Here is a 15697-nt window from a genome sequence, read left to right on the forward strand (position 1 = left end):
CAGGCATGCAATGTGTACTCATCACATCATGTAAAATGAGATATCCATCTCCTCAAGCATTTATCCTTTGTGTTACAAACAATCCTATTACACTCTTAATTTTTTAAATCTACAATTAATTATTGACTATAATCACTCCATTGTGCTATCAAATAGTAGGTCTTATTCATTGTTTTTTTGTTTTTTGTTTGTACTCATAAAGAATCCCCACCTCCCACCACCACCCCCAGCTTCTGGTAGCTATCATTCTACTATCTCCATGAGTTCAAGTGTTTTGATTTTTAGCTCCCACACATAAGTGAGAACATGCAATGTTTGTCTTTCTGTGCTCGGCTTATTTCACTTAGCATAACGACTTCCAGTTCCATCCATGTTGTTGCAAATGATAGGATCTCATTCTTTTTTATGGCTGAATAATACTCCCAAAACTTATTCGTGTCTTTGTTCTAACCATCAGGGTTTATTCATAAAAATTCTTCATATTTTCAGCTTTCCTAATCATCTACCAGTCTTCAGATGTTAGTATGAAGTAGAACGAAACAAATTCTTAGTTAAGGTATACATTTCCAATTCCCTCCTTAAATTAAGAGATCTGGAACAGATCTGGAAATATAACGGGCAGATAATTACTGAAGAAGACACTGAACAGAGAAGCGAGCATTTTTCATCCTTAAATGCCATCTGCTCCATTATCAGTTCACGTACTTCCTGGATAGAGCTAAAATCTATCCTTGTCCCCTTTCCTTAGTTTTTAATTGTTTGGTGGTGTCTCCATTTATGTTCCGCAACTGCTACTACGCCTATTTCTCTGTAATCAGATATTTTCTAGAGAACTGCAGGGTTTTTTGCACATGTGATACTTTCATGTGCCATTTCTCAAAGCAAAGTTTTTCCAATGATAGCCTGCCTTGTTAAACATCCCAAAAAGATCAACTGCAAAACATTTACCACCCAGAGGAATATAATCTCACTTTATTTTCTAACATTTACTTAACGTCTTCTATATGCCAGGTACTGCATTAGGTACTTCACATCCCTCATCTCATTTAATTTTCACAATAGCCAAAGAAATCAGCATTTTTTCCATTCTACTGATGAGGAAAATGAGACTTAGAGTAACTTGTTAAACATCATTGGAGGTGGATTAAAGCATATCCTCTTTAAAACTACAGACTTTTTTGGAAAACTGGGAAGGGAGACCTATCTGCCATCCTAGCATTATGATGACCATATTTATTATGCTTCAGTATGCACTGCGTGTTCATCACTTTCCACATTTCATATTATTTATTTATTATTATAGATTCCCAGAAGTAAAGAAATATGAATAATTTTATCAAAGACCATGCTTTTTCATTTTTATCATGCTGCCTCTCTAAGATAACACCAGATGCGAGGATGAACAACTTCCCTTCCACAACAGGGGGAAAGGATTCACCATAAAATAAAACCAGTCACTGCAAAAACAAGCCTTTGTTGCCTAGCACAAAACATAGGCTTTAGAACTAGACAGACCAGTGTGGGATCCCAGCTCAGTTTCTTAGAGCTGTGCTTCTCTGAGCAAGCCCCCAACCTCCCTCTTGCTTAATATCAGTTCCCTTATCTATCTATCTATCTATCTATCTATCTATCTATCTATCTATCTAGGGTGGGTTGATATGAGTTTGGCTATATTGTTCAGGCTGGTCTCAAACTCTTGGCCTCAAGGGATCCTCCCACCACCTCAAGGGATCCTCCCACCTCAGCCTCCCAAAGTTCTGGGATTATAGGCATGAGCCACCATGCCTGGCCAGTCCCCTCATCTTTCAAGTCCCCTCATCTTTCGAAGGGGGTTAATACTTACTCTGCAATGTTAATGTGTGGATTATAGATAATGAGTGTAAACTATGGTGCCTGGCATGTAGAATGCATTCGATAAATATCAGAGAATAAATGGCTGGGCTCAGTGGCTCATGCCTGTAATTCTATCACTTTAGAAGGCCAAAGCAGGAGGATTGCTGGAGGCCAGGAATTTGAAACCAGCCTGGTCAACATAGTGAGACCCCATCTCTACAAAACATTTAAAAAAATTTAAAAAGAATAAGTCCACATTCCAATGAAAACATTGTTAAAGGTATAAATAATAAGCAGGGTAGCATCCCATTTAACAATAGACAACTATGAGGAACATGAGTGATTTTTAATCATATTCATTTAGGGGCGGTATCTTTTAAAAAGAATATACACACACACACACACACACACTTTTTTTTTTTTTGAGACAGAGTCTCGCTCTCTTGTTCAAGCGATTCTCATGCCTCAGCCTCCTGAGTAGTTGGGACCACAGGCATGTGCCACCCTGGCTGGCTAATTGTTTTCGTACTTTTAGTAGAGATAGGGTTTCCCCAAGTTGGCCAGGCTGGTCTTGAACTCCTGACCTCAAGTGATCCGCCCGCCTCGGCCTCCCAAAGTGCTGGGATTACAGGCGTGAGCCACTGCACCCGGCAAAAAAATAGATTTTAAGATCAGACATTACCCTATTATTTAAAGTCAAATTTATTATAGTAGATAGACCTGGAATTTTTTTAAATAATGTTTTCAAAAATTGACAAAAAAATGTTCTGCAACAGAACACCCATATTTTGAAACTGTGTCTAAGGAGTATCACAGCAGTCTTTTTAAAAACAGCCTAAATCATTCTCAGAGAGGGAAGGAGGAAAAACTAAATCATCTTTAGCAGCCTATGTAAATTCCATGCTTACTGATGAGAAAATCCAATTTTATGTTGTGAAATCTAAGAAAACCTACAACTGAAAGAACAGATTCCCAGCTGAACACAGTGGCTCATGCCTGTAATCCCAGCACTTTGGGAGGCCAAGGTAGGAGGATCACTTGACCCCCGGAAGTAGAGGCTGCAGTGAGTCATGATAGTGCCATTGCACAGCATGCAGCCTGTGTAAGAGGCCCTGTCTCCAAATAAATACATACGTACCTACAATGATTATATGATGTGCTGAATTCATCTCAGTTCACCTGAAGGCACCAAGAAAACTTTTAGCCGAGGAAGAAAGAGGATACTGTTTGAGCTAAGACTTGAAGAGTAGGAATCTTCAGGTGAATCAAAGGGTGGGGTAAGAGAAAAGGAAGATATTCTCGCATAAGTCTTGTACATGCATGAAAAGGGTGAATGTACTTCCAAGACAGTACAGAAAGATCAAGGAAGGCATGTAATTTATTGCCTTAACATAAAATTCACCATATTGATCATTTTAAAGTATACAATTCAGTACTGATGCCTTAAAAAAAAAAAAACAAAAAACAAAAAACAAAAAAAACCTATTTTCAGCCAGGCTGTTCTGCTTCCAGTTCAGTGAGTCAATGAATAAATATAATTTCACTGGTAGAAATGCTAAGTTTTAAAAAGCCTTCACTTTTTAATTAAAAAGAATAAGTGGACTAGGCACAGTGGCTCACACCTGTAATCCCAACACTTTGGGAGGCCAAGGCGGAAGCAACACTTGAGCCCAGGAGTTCGAGACTAGCCTGGCAACACAGAGAGACTCTGTCTCTACAGAAAGATAAAAAAGTAGCCAGGGATATTGTGGCACATGCCAGTAGTCCCAGATATTCGGGAGGTGGAGGTGGAGGTGAGAGGATTACTAGAGCCCAGGAAGTCCAGGCTGCAGTGAGCCATGATCCCGCCACTGAACTCCAACCTGGGCAACAGAGCGAGACCCTGTCTCAAAAAAAAAAAAAAAAGTGGTCATTGTGGAAATTCAGGTAATACCAGCAATACCAGCATGTAAAGTAAAAAGTGAAAACGTTCCCCTCATCGATAATCCCAACTGCCTAGAGATAGCCACTGTTAAGGTATTATCATGTATCCTTACAGAGATTTCTCTATACATACACATATACTTTTATATAGGGGATGCTGTTGTTTTTAACATAAAAAATTTCTAAGACATAAAATTATGTATTGCTCTGCATCTTGTTTTCCACATAACAATAGCCTACGATCCTCCCAAAGAAGGACATCAATTTCTAGTTTCAGTGTCTGAGCCTGCTCACTTCACGATGCTTTTGACAATTGTATATTTTTATTGTACTCTTTGCCAATCTAATTAGCAACTCATTAAGTTTAACTTCCTAGCTTAGTTTTTCTTCTTATGGAATAGTTCAAATACTTAGAAACATAGAGAAGATAGCTTTCTCTCATTAAGAAAGAAAGCTATCTTCTCTATGTTTCTAAGTATTTGACAGCTCAAGTAGACAAGTATCTGAAGTGCTTAACTGGTATTTTTAGAGTATGTGTACAGTTTTTCTGTATTAGAGAAAGCACAGCATGTACAGGAAATACAGTTAGAATGACTGACGTAGGGTTTGAGTCCTTGTTCATTTTCTAAATTTAAGACTCTATTTTTCTCATCTATAAAATTAGAGGGTATAAATAATTGCAGTAGTCTTAAAGTCCTAAGAGTATAGGACTCCAAATCACAAACGTTTGAAAACACATTGTTAAAATTCCTCTACCTGGATTGCTTAATGGTGAGAATACTGTATCTCCTCCACTTCCTAAAGCCTATGAGTTCCACAAGATCTTAGTTTTGTCCATTTATGTATACCAAGCGCCTAGAACATTGCCTAGCATGCTTACATTTGTGGAATGATTGAAAATGGTTAGGAGCTTTCAATCTGGTAAATTGCCTTGAAACAATTATTCGGATAAAGTAATAAATCTGGCATAATTTCACTCTTTGGTCTCTCACACTCCTGAAATGAAAATGCTACAAAATAGAGAACTCTTACACATCATTCAGGGAGTTACATCGGCCAACAGTAGAGAGTCTCAGATATTCTACTCCTGGGATCTAAAGTCGAACTCCCCACCCCCAACACCTGACGGGGCCCACACTCAAAAGTGTCAAAACTCATAGCTATGCACATTCACAAGACCATAGAAGTCGGGCTGTCACCTACGCTACTCCACTCTCAGATTCTACATCCCCAGAAGACAAAGAGTTACAGTTCCTTCTCTCACGAATTCCACAACTCCGAAAACCGCGTAATTGAAGCCACCAAAGGCATAGAAGCGGCAGGGAAAGGGGGTTGGGAAGAGGTGAACAGACCCTCTCAAGCCCCAGTCACCGGGAAAAGCCCAGGCTGCTGGAAACCGCGTCCTCACCTCCTTCTTTCTTTGGGCAGAGGCCGAGGGAACGTCGCAAACGATGAGCAGCGCCACCGCCATGGTCACAGACACACACCAAAACCACCAACGCGCTGCCATGTTCGCTCCTCTCCCTCCTATAAGCGAAACTTTGCTCCGGCTAGGTCTGAGGGTGGGGCGTGAGAACAGGCAAATCAGCCCCTTGCCTTTCCTCATTGGTCCAGCTCAGCCCTGCCGGGCGACCGCTCACATTACGTCACAGCGCGCTGGCGCCACACGCCCGCTAAAAGAAGGCTGATTTCTAATTGGCCCCAGTCGGCCAATAGAAAAAGGATAATCTGGAGGGTTTTCATTGGTCCGCTAAAGATAATGATCCGCCCCTTTCTCGATACGTAAACATCTAGCGCGCTGCCGCTTTCCAAACACGCATGCGCAGTTGTGAAATATTGCGGAGTTTTCGGAGTCGAAAATGGCTTGAAGTTGCCAGAACGGAATCTTTCACCCAAAGACTCATTTAGAAGTCCTTGAAATTCGCCTCCTTCATGTAATATTCTAGAACAATGGGACCTAGCCGCGTGAGGGATAAGAGCTATTTAGTCCGTTATCCTGCCTCCAAAGTACTTCAAAGTGAAAAAATAAAAGTAGGAAAGCAAAAATATACCTAATATTACTGAGGGAAATTTTTAAAGGTAAATATGAACAAAAGCTTGTTGAATACCTATTGTGTCCTAGAAACTGTGCCAGGAGCGCTGAAAAAAGAGGACATCAAAGACTATTTTTTAAAGTTTTTGTTTATTTATGGCTTTTTTTGAGATGGAGTTTCGCTCTTGTAGCCCAGGCTGGAGTGCAGTGGCGCCATCTCGGCTCACTGCAACCTCCGCCTCCCGGGTTCAAGCGATTCTCATGCCTCAGCCTCCCGAGTAGCTGCGATTACAGGCGCCCACCATCACGCCCGGCAAATTTTTTGTATTTTAGTAGAGACGGGGATTCGCCATGTTGGGCAGGCTGGTCTCGAACTCCTGACCTCAGGTGATCCGCCCGCCTCGGCCCCCCAAAGTTCTGGGATTACAGGCGTGAGCCACTAAGCCCGGCCGGCTTTGTTTGTTTGTTTTTTCAGTTAAACTCCTTGACTTACTATTTAAAGCACCAACAAGGACTTTAATTGCAGGTTATAGACAGCAAATTCCTTCTTTTTATGCATTATTTTGTTTGGGGGATGGGTGCAAAAGTAAGGTTGTAACGAAGAAAAACACCAACAAGATAAAATCAATCTGCCTACAATTTGGATTTATTTTGATGGTGTGGAAAATATTATATGACTATTATTTTAGGCGCTACTAGATAAAAAAACCAGGAAATTAAGTATGTTGGAGAGACAAGGAGATGGGATGGAAAGAAAAATAGCTGGTTCCGAAGTGAAGAGATGTGAAATAGACGTGTGAAGAAAATTTAAATCATTTATGGAAACTTACATTAAGAAAATGCAGGCCGGGTGCGGTGGCTCATGCCTGTTATCCCAGCACTTTGGGAGGCCGAGGTGGGTGGATCACCTGAGGTCAGGAGTTCGAGACCAGCCTGACCAACATGGCAAAACCCCCGTCTCTACTAAAAATTTAAAAATTAGCCGGGTGTGGTGGTGCAGGCCTGTAATCCCAGCTACATGGGAGGCTGAGGCAGAAGAATCGCTTGAACCCCGAAGGCGGAGGTTGCAGTGAGCTGAAATTGTGTTATCGCACTCCAGCCTGGGCAACAAGAGCGAAACTCAATCTCAAAAAAAAAAAAAAAAAAAAGAAAAGAAAAAATGCAAAATAAAAGTACACTGAGACACACTGTATGATATGATTCAATCTATATGATATATAACATTCTGGAAAAGGCAAACTCATTGGTACAGAGAACAGATTAGTGGCTGCCAGGGGCTAGGGGTAGGGAAAAGGGTTGATCACAAAGAGGTCAAACGGGTGTTTTTATGATGCTAGAACTATTCTGTCCTTAATTGTGGTGGTGGTGACACAATTGTATGCATCTGTCAAAACGCATAGAACTGTACAACAAAAAGTGAATTTTACTATGTGTATGTTTTAAAAATAAAAATTTTAAAGTTTAAAAGGGATATCTTACCTATCATATTGGCAAAAATCCAAAAGCTTGACACTACATGCTATTAGCAAGGCTGTGGGGAGACAGGCACCCTTTATATTAATACGTTACTGGCAGGAAGGCAAAATGTTACAACATCTATAATTTGGCAATATCTAAAAAAACTACACATATATTTATCCTTTAATCCAGCAATTCCACTTCTAGTAACCTACCTTGGAGAGATACATCCAGCAATATGAAAATATGTGTGCACAAAGTTATTCATTTCAGCATTATTGAAATTGAAATATTCTTGAAACTACCTAAATGTTCCAACATAGGAGATTGATTGAATATACTATAGCACATGTACACCACAGATTTTGCAGCTGTAAAAAAGGAATGAGGAAGACTTACGTAAAATGATAATGGATTTTTATGCTACATTTGCATAAAATAGAGAAATAAGAAAACATACAGGCATTTGCCTATTTTTGCAAAAGGAAACACACAAAAGATAAACCAGAAAGTAATGAAATCGGCTACCTGTAGGAATTGGTGGAAATGGAATGCAACAGTTAGGGGAGGGAATGACACTTCTCTAAGTACACTAGTCTGTTTAGTTTTGACTTTTGGAATAATGTTAATATTTTCAATAGTCAAAATGTATAATCAAAGCATTTAGTTTTACAAGATGAAAAAGTCTTAGAGATGGATAATGGTGATAGTTGCACAACAATGTGAATGCCATTAATGCCACTGAACTGTATGTATTTTATTTTTTTTGTTTTGAGACAGGTCTCAGGCTAGAGTGCAGTGGTGCGATCTTGGCTCACTGTAACCTCCGCCTCCAGGGTTCAAGCAAGTCTCATGCCTCAGCCTCCCGAGTAGCTGGGATTACAGGCACACGCCACCACGCCCAGCTAATTGTTTGTATTTTTAGTAGAGACAGGGTTTCACCATGTTGGCCAGGATGGTCTCGATTTCCTTACCTCGTGATCCGCCCACCTCAGCCTCCCAAAGTGCTGGGATTACAGGAGTGAGCCACCGCGCCCGGCCTAACAGCTTTCTTTTCTTTCTTTTTTTTTTTTTTCTTGAGACGGAGTCTCGCTCTGTCGCCCGGGCTGAAGTCCAGTGGCACGATCTCGGCTCACTGCAACCTCTGCCTCCCGGGTTCAAGTGATTATTCTGCCTCAGCCTCCTGAATAGCTGGGATGACAGGCGCGCGCCACCACGCCGGCTAATTTTCGTATTTTTAGTAGAGACGGGGTTTCACCATCTTGGCCAGGCTGGTCTCGAACTCCTGACCTCGTGATCCGCCCACCTTGGCCTCTCGAAGTGCTGGGATTACAGGCGTGAGCCACTGCCCCCGGCCAATAGCTTTCCAAAGTTACGTAGTTATCTACATATTACAGAAGTTTTTACTGTTCTTGCAACTTTTCTCTAAATTGAAGTTATTTGAAAACTAAAAGCTAAGCCAATTAGTATAGTGGTAATAGCAGACCAAAAAAATGAGAGAAGTAAAGGAAGTTTTGGGGGAACAGAAAGAAGAAAGAGCTAGTGTGGAGATACCAAATCGAAGCTTGTAGAACTTTAACACCATTTTGAAGCTAGTTCCTTAGACGATTCGGCCGAAGATCAGTGTCTCGGCTGCCCTCTATAGAGCTCTAAACCTGGCTTCAAGGAGTTCTTTCATTCTTCTTTAGATACCACCCACCATACGTCATTTTATAAAGCCGGAAACTACATTTCCCAAAAGGCCTTTATTTTTCCTCGCGGTAAAAGGGGTTGCAATTACTATAGGTTTTACAGGCCTCGCGAGATTTCGTCAAATCTCATTACGGATCCCGGCTGAAAGCCATTTTGTTTTTCAGCTCTCTTCAAGGGTACCTGAAGCGAATTTGCACCAAAGCAGCAGCTGTGTTGCCGCAGTTCTAGCTTCACCTTCACGATGTTTCCCTTGGTCAAAAACGCACTAAATCGTCTCCAAGGTGAGCAAAAATTATGACAAATCATTTACAACAACCTTATATCAATTTGTCCTCGCGGCCTCTCGTGTCCTTTTCCCTTTACCAACATCTCGGCCTTCTAATCTTGAATGCTGTCTCTGTCTCCCATCTCGTCCCAAGTCATTGGGATGATGTCCTTAGCATTGGCTTTATCACCCAGTATTTCTGTTTCGGTTTCCAGCTGTCTGTTATCGGAGTGATAGTCTAGCTCTGCTTTTTAATTCTTCAGTAACCTATGATTTCAGGGAAGGACACTCTTGGTAGACACCTCGTTCCTTAAGTGATGTGCTACATTTTAGCTTTGGGGATATGTTTACTCCTAACCCTGTATAGAAGAATGTCTTCTCCAATTCCTATTACTGTAATAGACGGAAACTGTAAATCTAGCTCTTCACCTGGTCTAATTGCAGGGAAACAACCCAAATGGTATCGATGCAGCTTTGAAGTTATTTGTGGATTAACAATGTTAGCTGGCCAGGCGCGGTGGCTCACACTTGTAATCCCAGCACTTTGGGAGGCCGAGGCAGGCGGATCCCCTGAGGTCAGGAGTTCGAGGCCAGTCGGGCCAACATGGTGAAACCCTATCTCTACTAAAAATACAAAAAGTAGCCAGGCGTGGTGGTAGGCGCGGTGGTAGGCGCCTGTAATCCCAGCTACTTGGGAGGCTGAGGCAAGAGAATCGCTTGAACCCGGGAGGCGGAGGTTGCAATGAGCCAAGACTGCTACTGCACTCCAGCCTGGGCAACAAGAGCGGGACTCCGTCTCGAAAACAAAAACAAAACAATGTTAGCTGTCCTGAAAGCAATCGTGGTCATTTTTTTCTTATCCAAAGATTGGGCAGGTACAGGGAGTTTTGAGACCAGCATTATGTAGTGAAAATGCAATAGATTGAGGAGAACAAATTAATTTTCATACTTGATTTGCACCGAAGGTGACCTTGAGTAACGTGGGCAGTTGTTACACAATGAAGGTGACCCTTAATTACTATTTAGTTTGTTTAGCCATCTTTTGATTTTCACTTAATAGAATCATTGGAGGATATTATTAGATTGTGTCCTAAACACTTAAGCAACTTTGAAAATAACCACAAAATATTAGCTGGACTATTTTCATATTCCAGAAGTAGCATTTATTATCTCTTTTACTTTGGGCATATGATTTAGCCTCTCTCAACCTCAGTTTCCTTCTTTGTAAAATAAGTAATTTGTAAATAATGCCTACTTCATGGGGTTGTTGAGGATTATATGAGATCACCAATGTGTGGTAATTAAACAGTTGTCACAGAGGAGAGGTCTAATGAAATCCACCAGTGTTACTTGAGTGTGTTGAAGTTATGAGATGTTGCAGAATTTTTTGGTCGTCTTAATTTCTTTGCTCTTTGAGCAAATAGGGCCACCTTGTACCTCAGGAAAGGTTTTTTGTTTTTTTTCAGTGTGGAATTCACATGCCCACTTTTTATCTTTTCTGGAGCAGAATATATTATGAAATATTTGTAAATTTGCCATCCCGGTGTGACTGAAAGATGAAAAGGGAGAGCTATGTAAGACAGAAGATCCGATAATGGTCTGATAACTATCATGAAGTAACCCATTGTACCATGTAGAAATATTAATTGCTAGTGAATGGGCAACATTGCAGTTTCTTTTTTTTTGAGACAAAGTTTCGCTCTTGTTGCCCAGGCTGGAGTGCAGTGGCTCAGTCTTAGCTCACTGCAGTCTCTGCCTCCTAAGTTCAAGTGATTCTCCTGCCTCAGGCTCCCTAGCTTTTCATTATATATGTAAGTACCTTTGGAGGCTCTTTAAAACGATAAGAACCTGCCCCTTAAATTGGACAGGAAGAAAAAAAAAAACAGCTAGAAACAAGCTTTTTCCAGTCTCGGCTGTTTCCCAAGCCCTCCTTTTTAGTTCCTCCAGGGGCCGTTTGAAAACTTTTGTTCTCCTCTTTCTACTGGTATAATACTAACAGCAAAGTTTATCATTCTGCTCAAAAACTAAGTCCTTAGCTAATTCTGCTTCCTTGTACGATACTGATTTTTATCTACATGTGTAATCCTCTAGACTGGAAGTTACTTGAGGACAGGATCTGTGTCTTACACTTTTTTATATATCCCATTTCTCATTTTTTATTTTCAGGGACAGAGAATTGCTCTGTTATCCAGGCTGGAGTGTAGTGGTATGATCGTAGCTCACTGCATCCTCTAACTCCTGGACTCAAGTGATTGTCCGGTCACAGCCTCCTAAGTAGCTGGGACTACAGGTGTGCGTGCACCACCATGCCCGGCTAATTTTTAATTTTCAATTTTTTTGTAGAGACAGGGTCTCACTATGTTTCCCAGACTGGTCTGAAACTCCTGACCTCAAGCGATCCTCCTACCTTGGCCTCTGAAAGTATTGGGATTACAGATGTGAGCCACTGTGCCTGGCCCATTAATTTTTTAAAAATCAAGATTACTCTAGTTTTGGCGAGTTTTTTTGTTACTGTAGTAATTTTACAGTCATAAGCATTTAGTGTGCTTTAATTTGAAGTTCATTTGAGTTCATTTGCCCTTGTATGTTGTAAGTTGTTGGGCTCTATTGAGTAAACTTTAATGAAAATTTAAGTCATAAGTATTCAAATTAATCAATGGGAGCCAAAATTTCAGGGGTTATGCAAATACCACTTTGTAGAGAATGTTACTGACATCATTCATTCTTTGCTTTTTTCCCCCAACACTATTATGAAAACTCTCAGACATACTGAAAAGTTGGAAGAATTGTATGAACACCCATATACCCACCACAAAGATTCTACAGTTAACATTTTGCTATTTGTTTTATCACGTATTTGTCCATCTGTCAATTCATTTATTTTTGTTGCATTTCAAAGTACACTACTTTAATAGCTACAATATGTTTTAACATTTTACTGAACTACATAATATTGTAAAATTAACTTCCTTGGCTTTCCTGATTGGCAGTATCAATCACATGTTTTCTTTACCTGACGATAATATGCTTCCGTATTCTTTTTTTTGTTTTCCTGTAAGTTCGAAGCATTCAGCAAACAATGGCAAGGCAGAGCCACCAGAAACGTACACCTGATTTTCATGACAAATACGGTAATGCTGTATTAGCTAGTGGAGCCACTTTCTGTATTGTTACATGGACATATGTAAGTACTATTGATTAATAATTTCTATTTTAGATGTTTTTCATTCTCAGTCTGTGCATTCAAAGTGTCTTAACATAGTAGTGTACATATCTAGTTAGGAGAGACTTCAGAGATTGTGTAATCTAATTACCCATCCAGTGCAGGGTTTTTTTTCCCCCAGCATTCATCCGTCTTCTGTTCTTAACATTCCCAGTAATAATTGCTTACTGGATCACAAGGCAGCCCTTTCCATATTGTGTAGCTGTTTTTTTTTTTTTTTTTTTTTTTTTTAAAGAAGTCTCGCTGTGTCCCCCAGGCTGGAGTGCAGTGGTGCGATCTTGGCTCACTGCAACCTCTGCCTCCTGGGTTCAAGCACTTCTTCTGCCTCAGGCTCCCAAGTAGCTGGGACTACAGGCGTGCGCCACCATGCCTGGCTAATTTTTTTTTTTTTTTTTTTTTGAGACAGTCTCGCTCTGTTGCCCAGGCTGGAGTGCAATGGCGTGATCTCGGCTCACTGCAACCTCTGCCTCCTGGGTTCAAGTGATTCTCCTGCTTCAGCCTCCCAGGTAGTGGGATTACAGACGCCCTCCAGTATGCCCGGCTGATTTTTATATTTTTACTAGCGACAGGGTTTCACCATGTTAGTTAGGCTGGTCTCGAACTCCTGACCTCAGGTGATCCGCCCGCCTTGGCTTCCCAAAGTGCTGGGATTACAGGTGTGAGCCACCGTGCCCAGCCTTGTGTAGCTGTTAAAAGGATCATATGGTGAGTTAAAATCTGCCTTTTTCCTATGCTACCCATTGTTAATTGCAACACAGAAATTCTGACTCACTTCCATATGACAGCCATCAGATAATAGAAAATTGCTATCATATCTCCTGAATTTTCTTTTTCAAATTAAACATCCTTAGTTCTATCGGTAATTTTTTTGTTTATAGTTTCCAGGATTTTTACTATCTTGGATTGCCTTCCTGGACATAACTTCACTTAACAATTTTTCTTTTAAAATTTTGCACTCAGAATTTAGCACAATATTCCTGACAGATGAGATGTAATGTAACTTTTTATATTTTAGTTTCTTTACATCTTACATTTAACAATCTATCTTTCAGTCACTGTACTTACTGGCTAAAAGTAGAAGTCCTGAAGTCTTTTTTTTTCTCTTGCTCTGTCACCCAGGCTGGAGTGCAGTGGCGCGATCTCTGCTCACTGCAAACTCCACCTCCTGGGTTCATGCCATCCTCCTGCCTCAGCCTCCCGAGTAGCTGGGACTATAGGCGCCCGCCACCACACCCGGCTAATTTTTTGTATTTTTAGTAGAGATGGGGTTTCACCGTGTTAGCCAGGATGGTCTCGATCTCCTGACCTCATGATCCGCCTGCCTCGGCCTCCCAAAGTGCTGGGATTACAAGCGTGAGCCACTGTGCCCGGCCTGAAGTCTTAATAAATACATAAGTTGGTTTAAAAAGATACAAATTAACCCTTACTGTAATAAACTTTATTTAAATAAATAGGTCTTTTTAATTTTTGTTTTGATATTCCTGAAATCAAATATTAAGATGGGTGCCTAGACTGGGCATGGTGGCTCACGCCTGTAGTCCTAGCACTTTGGGAGGCCCTGGCGGGTGGATCACCTGAGGTCAGGAGTTTGGTACTAGCATGGTGAAACCCCATCTCTACTAAAATTACAAAAATTAGCTGGGCGTGGTGGTGGGCATCTGTAGTCCCAGCTACTTGGGAGACTGAGGCAGGAGAATCGCTTGAACTTGGAGGGGGTGGAGGTTGCAGTGAGTCGAGATCGTGCCACTGCACTCTAGCCTGGGCGATAGAGCGAGACTGTCTCAAAAAAAAAAAGTGTGCTTAATTAGAAGGATACACAGATGTTGAACAAATGTTTGATCAGAGGAGCTTTTGGAGGTGAAATGTTCCTTAGTGATACAGAGAATATAAAACACTCTTTGGCAGTTATTTAGGTAGTTGTGGTTGAGGGACTCAGTGTATTGAGTGGGTAGTATAGAAATGTGAAGTATAAATTTGAATTAAATAAAATTTAAAAATTCATTTCCTCAGTGATACTAGTCACATTCCAGGTGGCCAGTAGCCACATGTAGCTAGTGACTACTGTTTTGTACAGTGAAGATCTAGAACATTTCCTTCAGCTCAAGAAGTTCTATTGAACAACAAGACTGCTCTAGAAAATTAGGACAGCAATCAGGTTTGGCCTATATGGAGGGTATTAGATCCCAGGTGAGTTTCTGTGTATTTTTAACCTGTAGAACAGAATATGTCATTTTCAAGAAATAGTCTCCAAGAGAGATTGTACTCTGGTTTAAACATGTAACTGACAGCATTTTAATTCTTACAGGTAGCAACACAAGTCGGAATAGAATGGAACCTGTCCCCTGTTGGCAGAGTTACCCCAAAGGAATGGAGGAATCAGTAATCATCCCAGCCGGTGTAATAATGAATTGTTTAAAAAACAGCTCATAATTGATGCCAAATTAAAGCACTGTGTACCCATTAAGATATGGCATTATTGAAGAAATAAAGTACATTTGAAACCTTCATTGTAGGTTTTGTTTCTTTGTAAATGAAACTAAGCTTGATCACTTTAGCCTTTATGTTAATATTAAAGTCAAATGCTGTGCAGCTTCTTAAATAGATTCTTTTTTTTTGAGACGAAGTCTCACTCTGTCCCCCAGGCTGGAGTGCAGTGGTGCCATCTCAGCTCACTGCAACCTCTGCCTCCTGAGTTCAAGTGATTCTCCTGTCTCAGCCTCCCGAGTAGCCAGAACTACAGGCGCGTGCCACGACGGCCAGCTAATTTTTTTTTTTTTGAGATGGAGTCTCGCTCTGTTGCTCAGGCTGGAGTGCAATGGCATGATCTCGGCTCCTGCAACCTCCGCCTCCTGGGTTCAAGCGATTCTCCTGTCTCAGCCTCCTGAGTAGCTGGGATTACAGGCGCACGTCACCAGGCCCGGCTAATTTTTGTGTTTTTAGTGGAGACGGGGTTTCACCATGTTGGTCAGGCTAGTCTCGAACTCCTGACCTCGTGATCCAACTACCTTGGTCTCCCAAAGTGCTGGGATCACAGGTGTGAGCCACCGTGCCCGGCAATTTTTGTATTTTTAGTAGAGACAGGGTTTCACCATATTGGTCAGGCTGGTTTCGAACTCACAACCTCAGGTGATCCGCCTGCCTTGGCCTCCCAGAGTGCTAGGATTATAGGCGTGAGCCACGGCACCCAGCCCTTAAATGGCTTTTATGAGGTAATGTGAAAGGAAAATTTGCCTTTGACCTGGAAGTCAACTTTATAGTAAGCTGAAATTAT

The 15697-nt window shown here is 41.2% G+C and overlaps 2 protein-coding genes across 2 annotated transcripts in view; one reads left to right on the plus strand and one right to left on the minus strand.

The window, feature by feature from the left end:
• MAGT1 (magnesium transporter 1) overlaps positions 1 to 5449 on the minus strand; it is a 64809-nt gene extending 59360 nt beyond the window's left edge. Inside the window, exon 1 of the mRNA XM_030806880.1 lies at positions 5165 to 5449. Within this exon, the coding sequence (XP_030662740.1) occupies positions 5165 to 5362 (198 nt within the window). The 5' untranslated portion in view covers positions 5363 to 5449. The remainder of the gene's footprint in view (positions 1 to 5164) is intronic.
• Positions 5450 to 9055: 3606 nt separating this feature from the next.
• Positions 9056 to 14933, plus strand: LOC100602515 (cytochrome c oxidase subunit 7B, mitochondrial). Its single transcript, XM_003282494.4, has 3 exons — positions 9056 to 9219; positions 12263 to 12387; positions 14732 to 14933. Exons 1-3 carry the CDS (start codon positions 9180 to 9182, stop codon positions 14807 to 14809), a joined length of 243 nt encoding a protein of 80 aa, XP_003282542.1. The 5' UTR covers positions 9056 to 9179; the 3' UTR covers positions 14810 to 14933.
• Positions 14934 to 15697: the final 764 nt, after the last annotated feature.

The sequence above is a fragment of the Nomascus leucogenys genome, chromosome X, assembly GCF_006542625.1.
Source record: "Nomascus leucogenys isolate Asia chromosome X, Asia_NLE_v1, whole genome shotgun sequence".
NCBI classification, from domain to species: Eukaryota; Metazoa; Chordata; class Mammalia; order Primates; family Hylobatidae; genus Nomascus; species Nomascus leucogenys.

Coding starts and splice junctions, on each gene's coding strand:
- LOC100602515 (XM_003282494.4), top strand. CDS start 9,180: ATGTTTCCCTTGGTCAAAAACGCACTAAATCGTCTCCAAG. Junction 9,220..12,262: donor CGCACTAAATCGTCTCCAAG/GTGAGCAAAAAT, acceptor TTTTCCTGTAAG/TTCGAAGCATTCAGCAAACA. Junction 12,388..14,731: donor GTATTGTTACATGGACATAT/GTAAGTACTATT, acceptor TAATTCTTACAG/GTAGCAACACAAGTCGGAAT.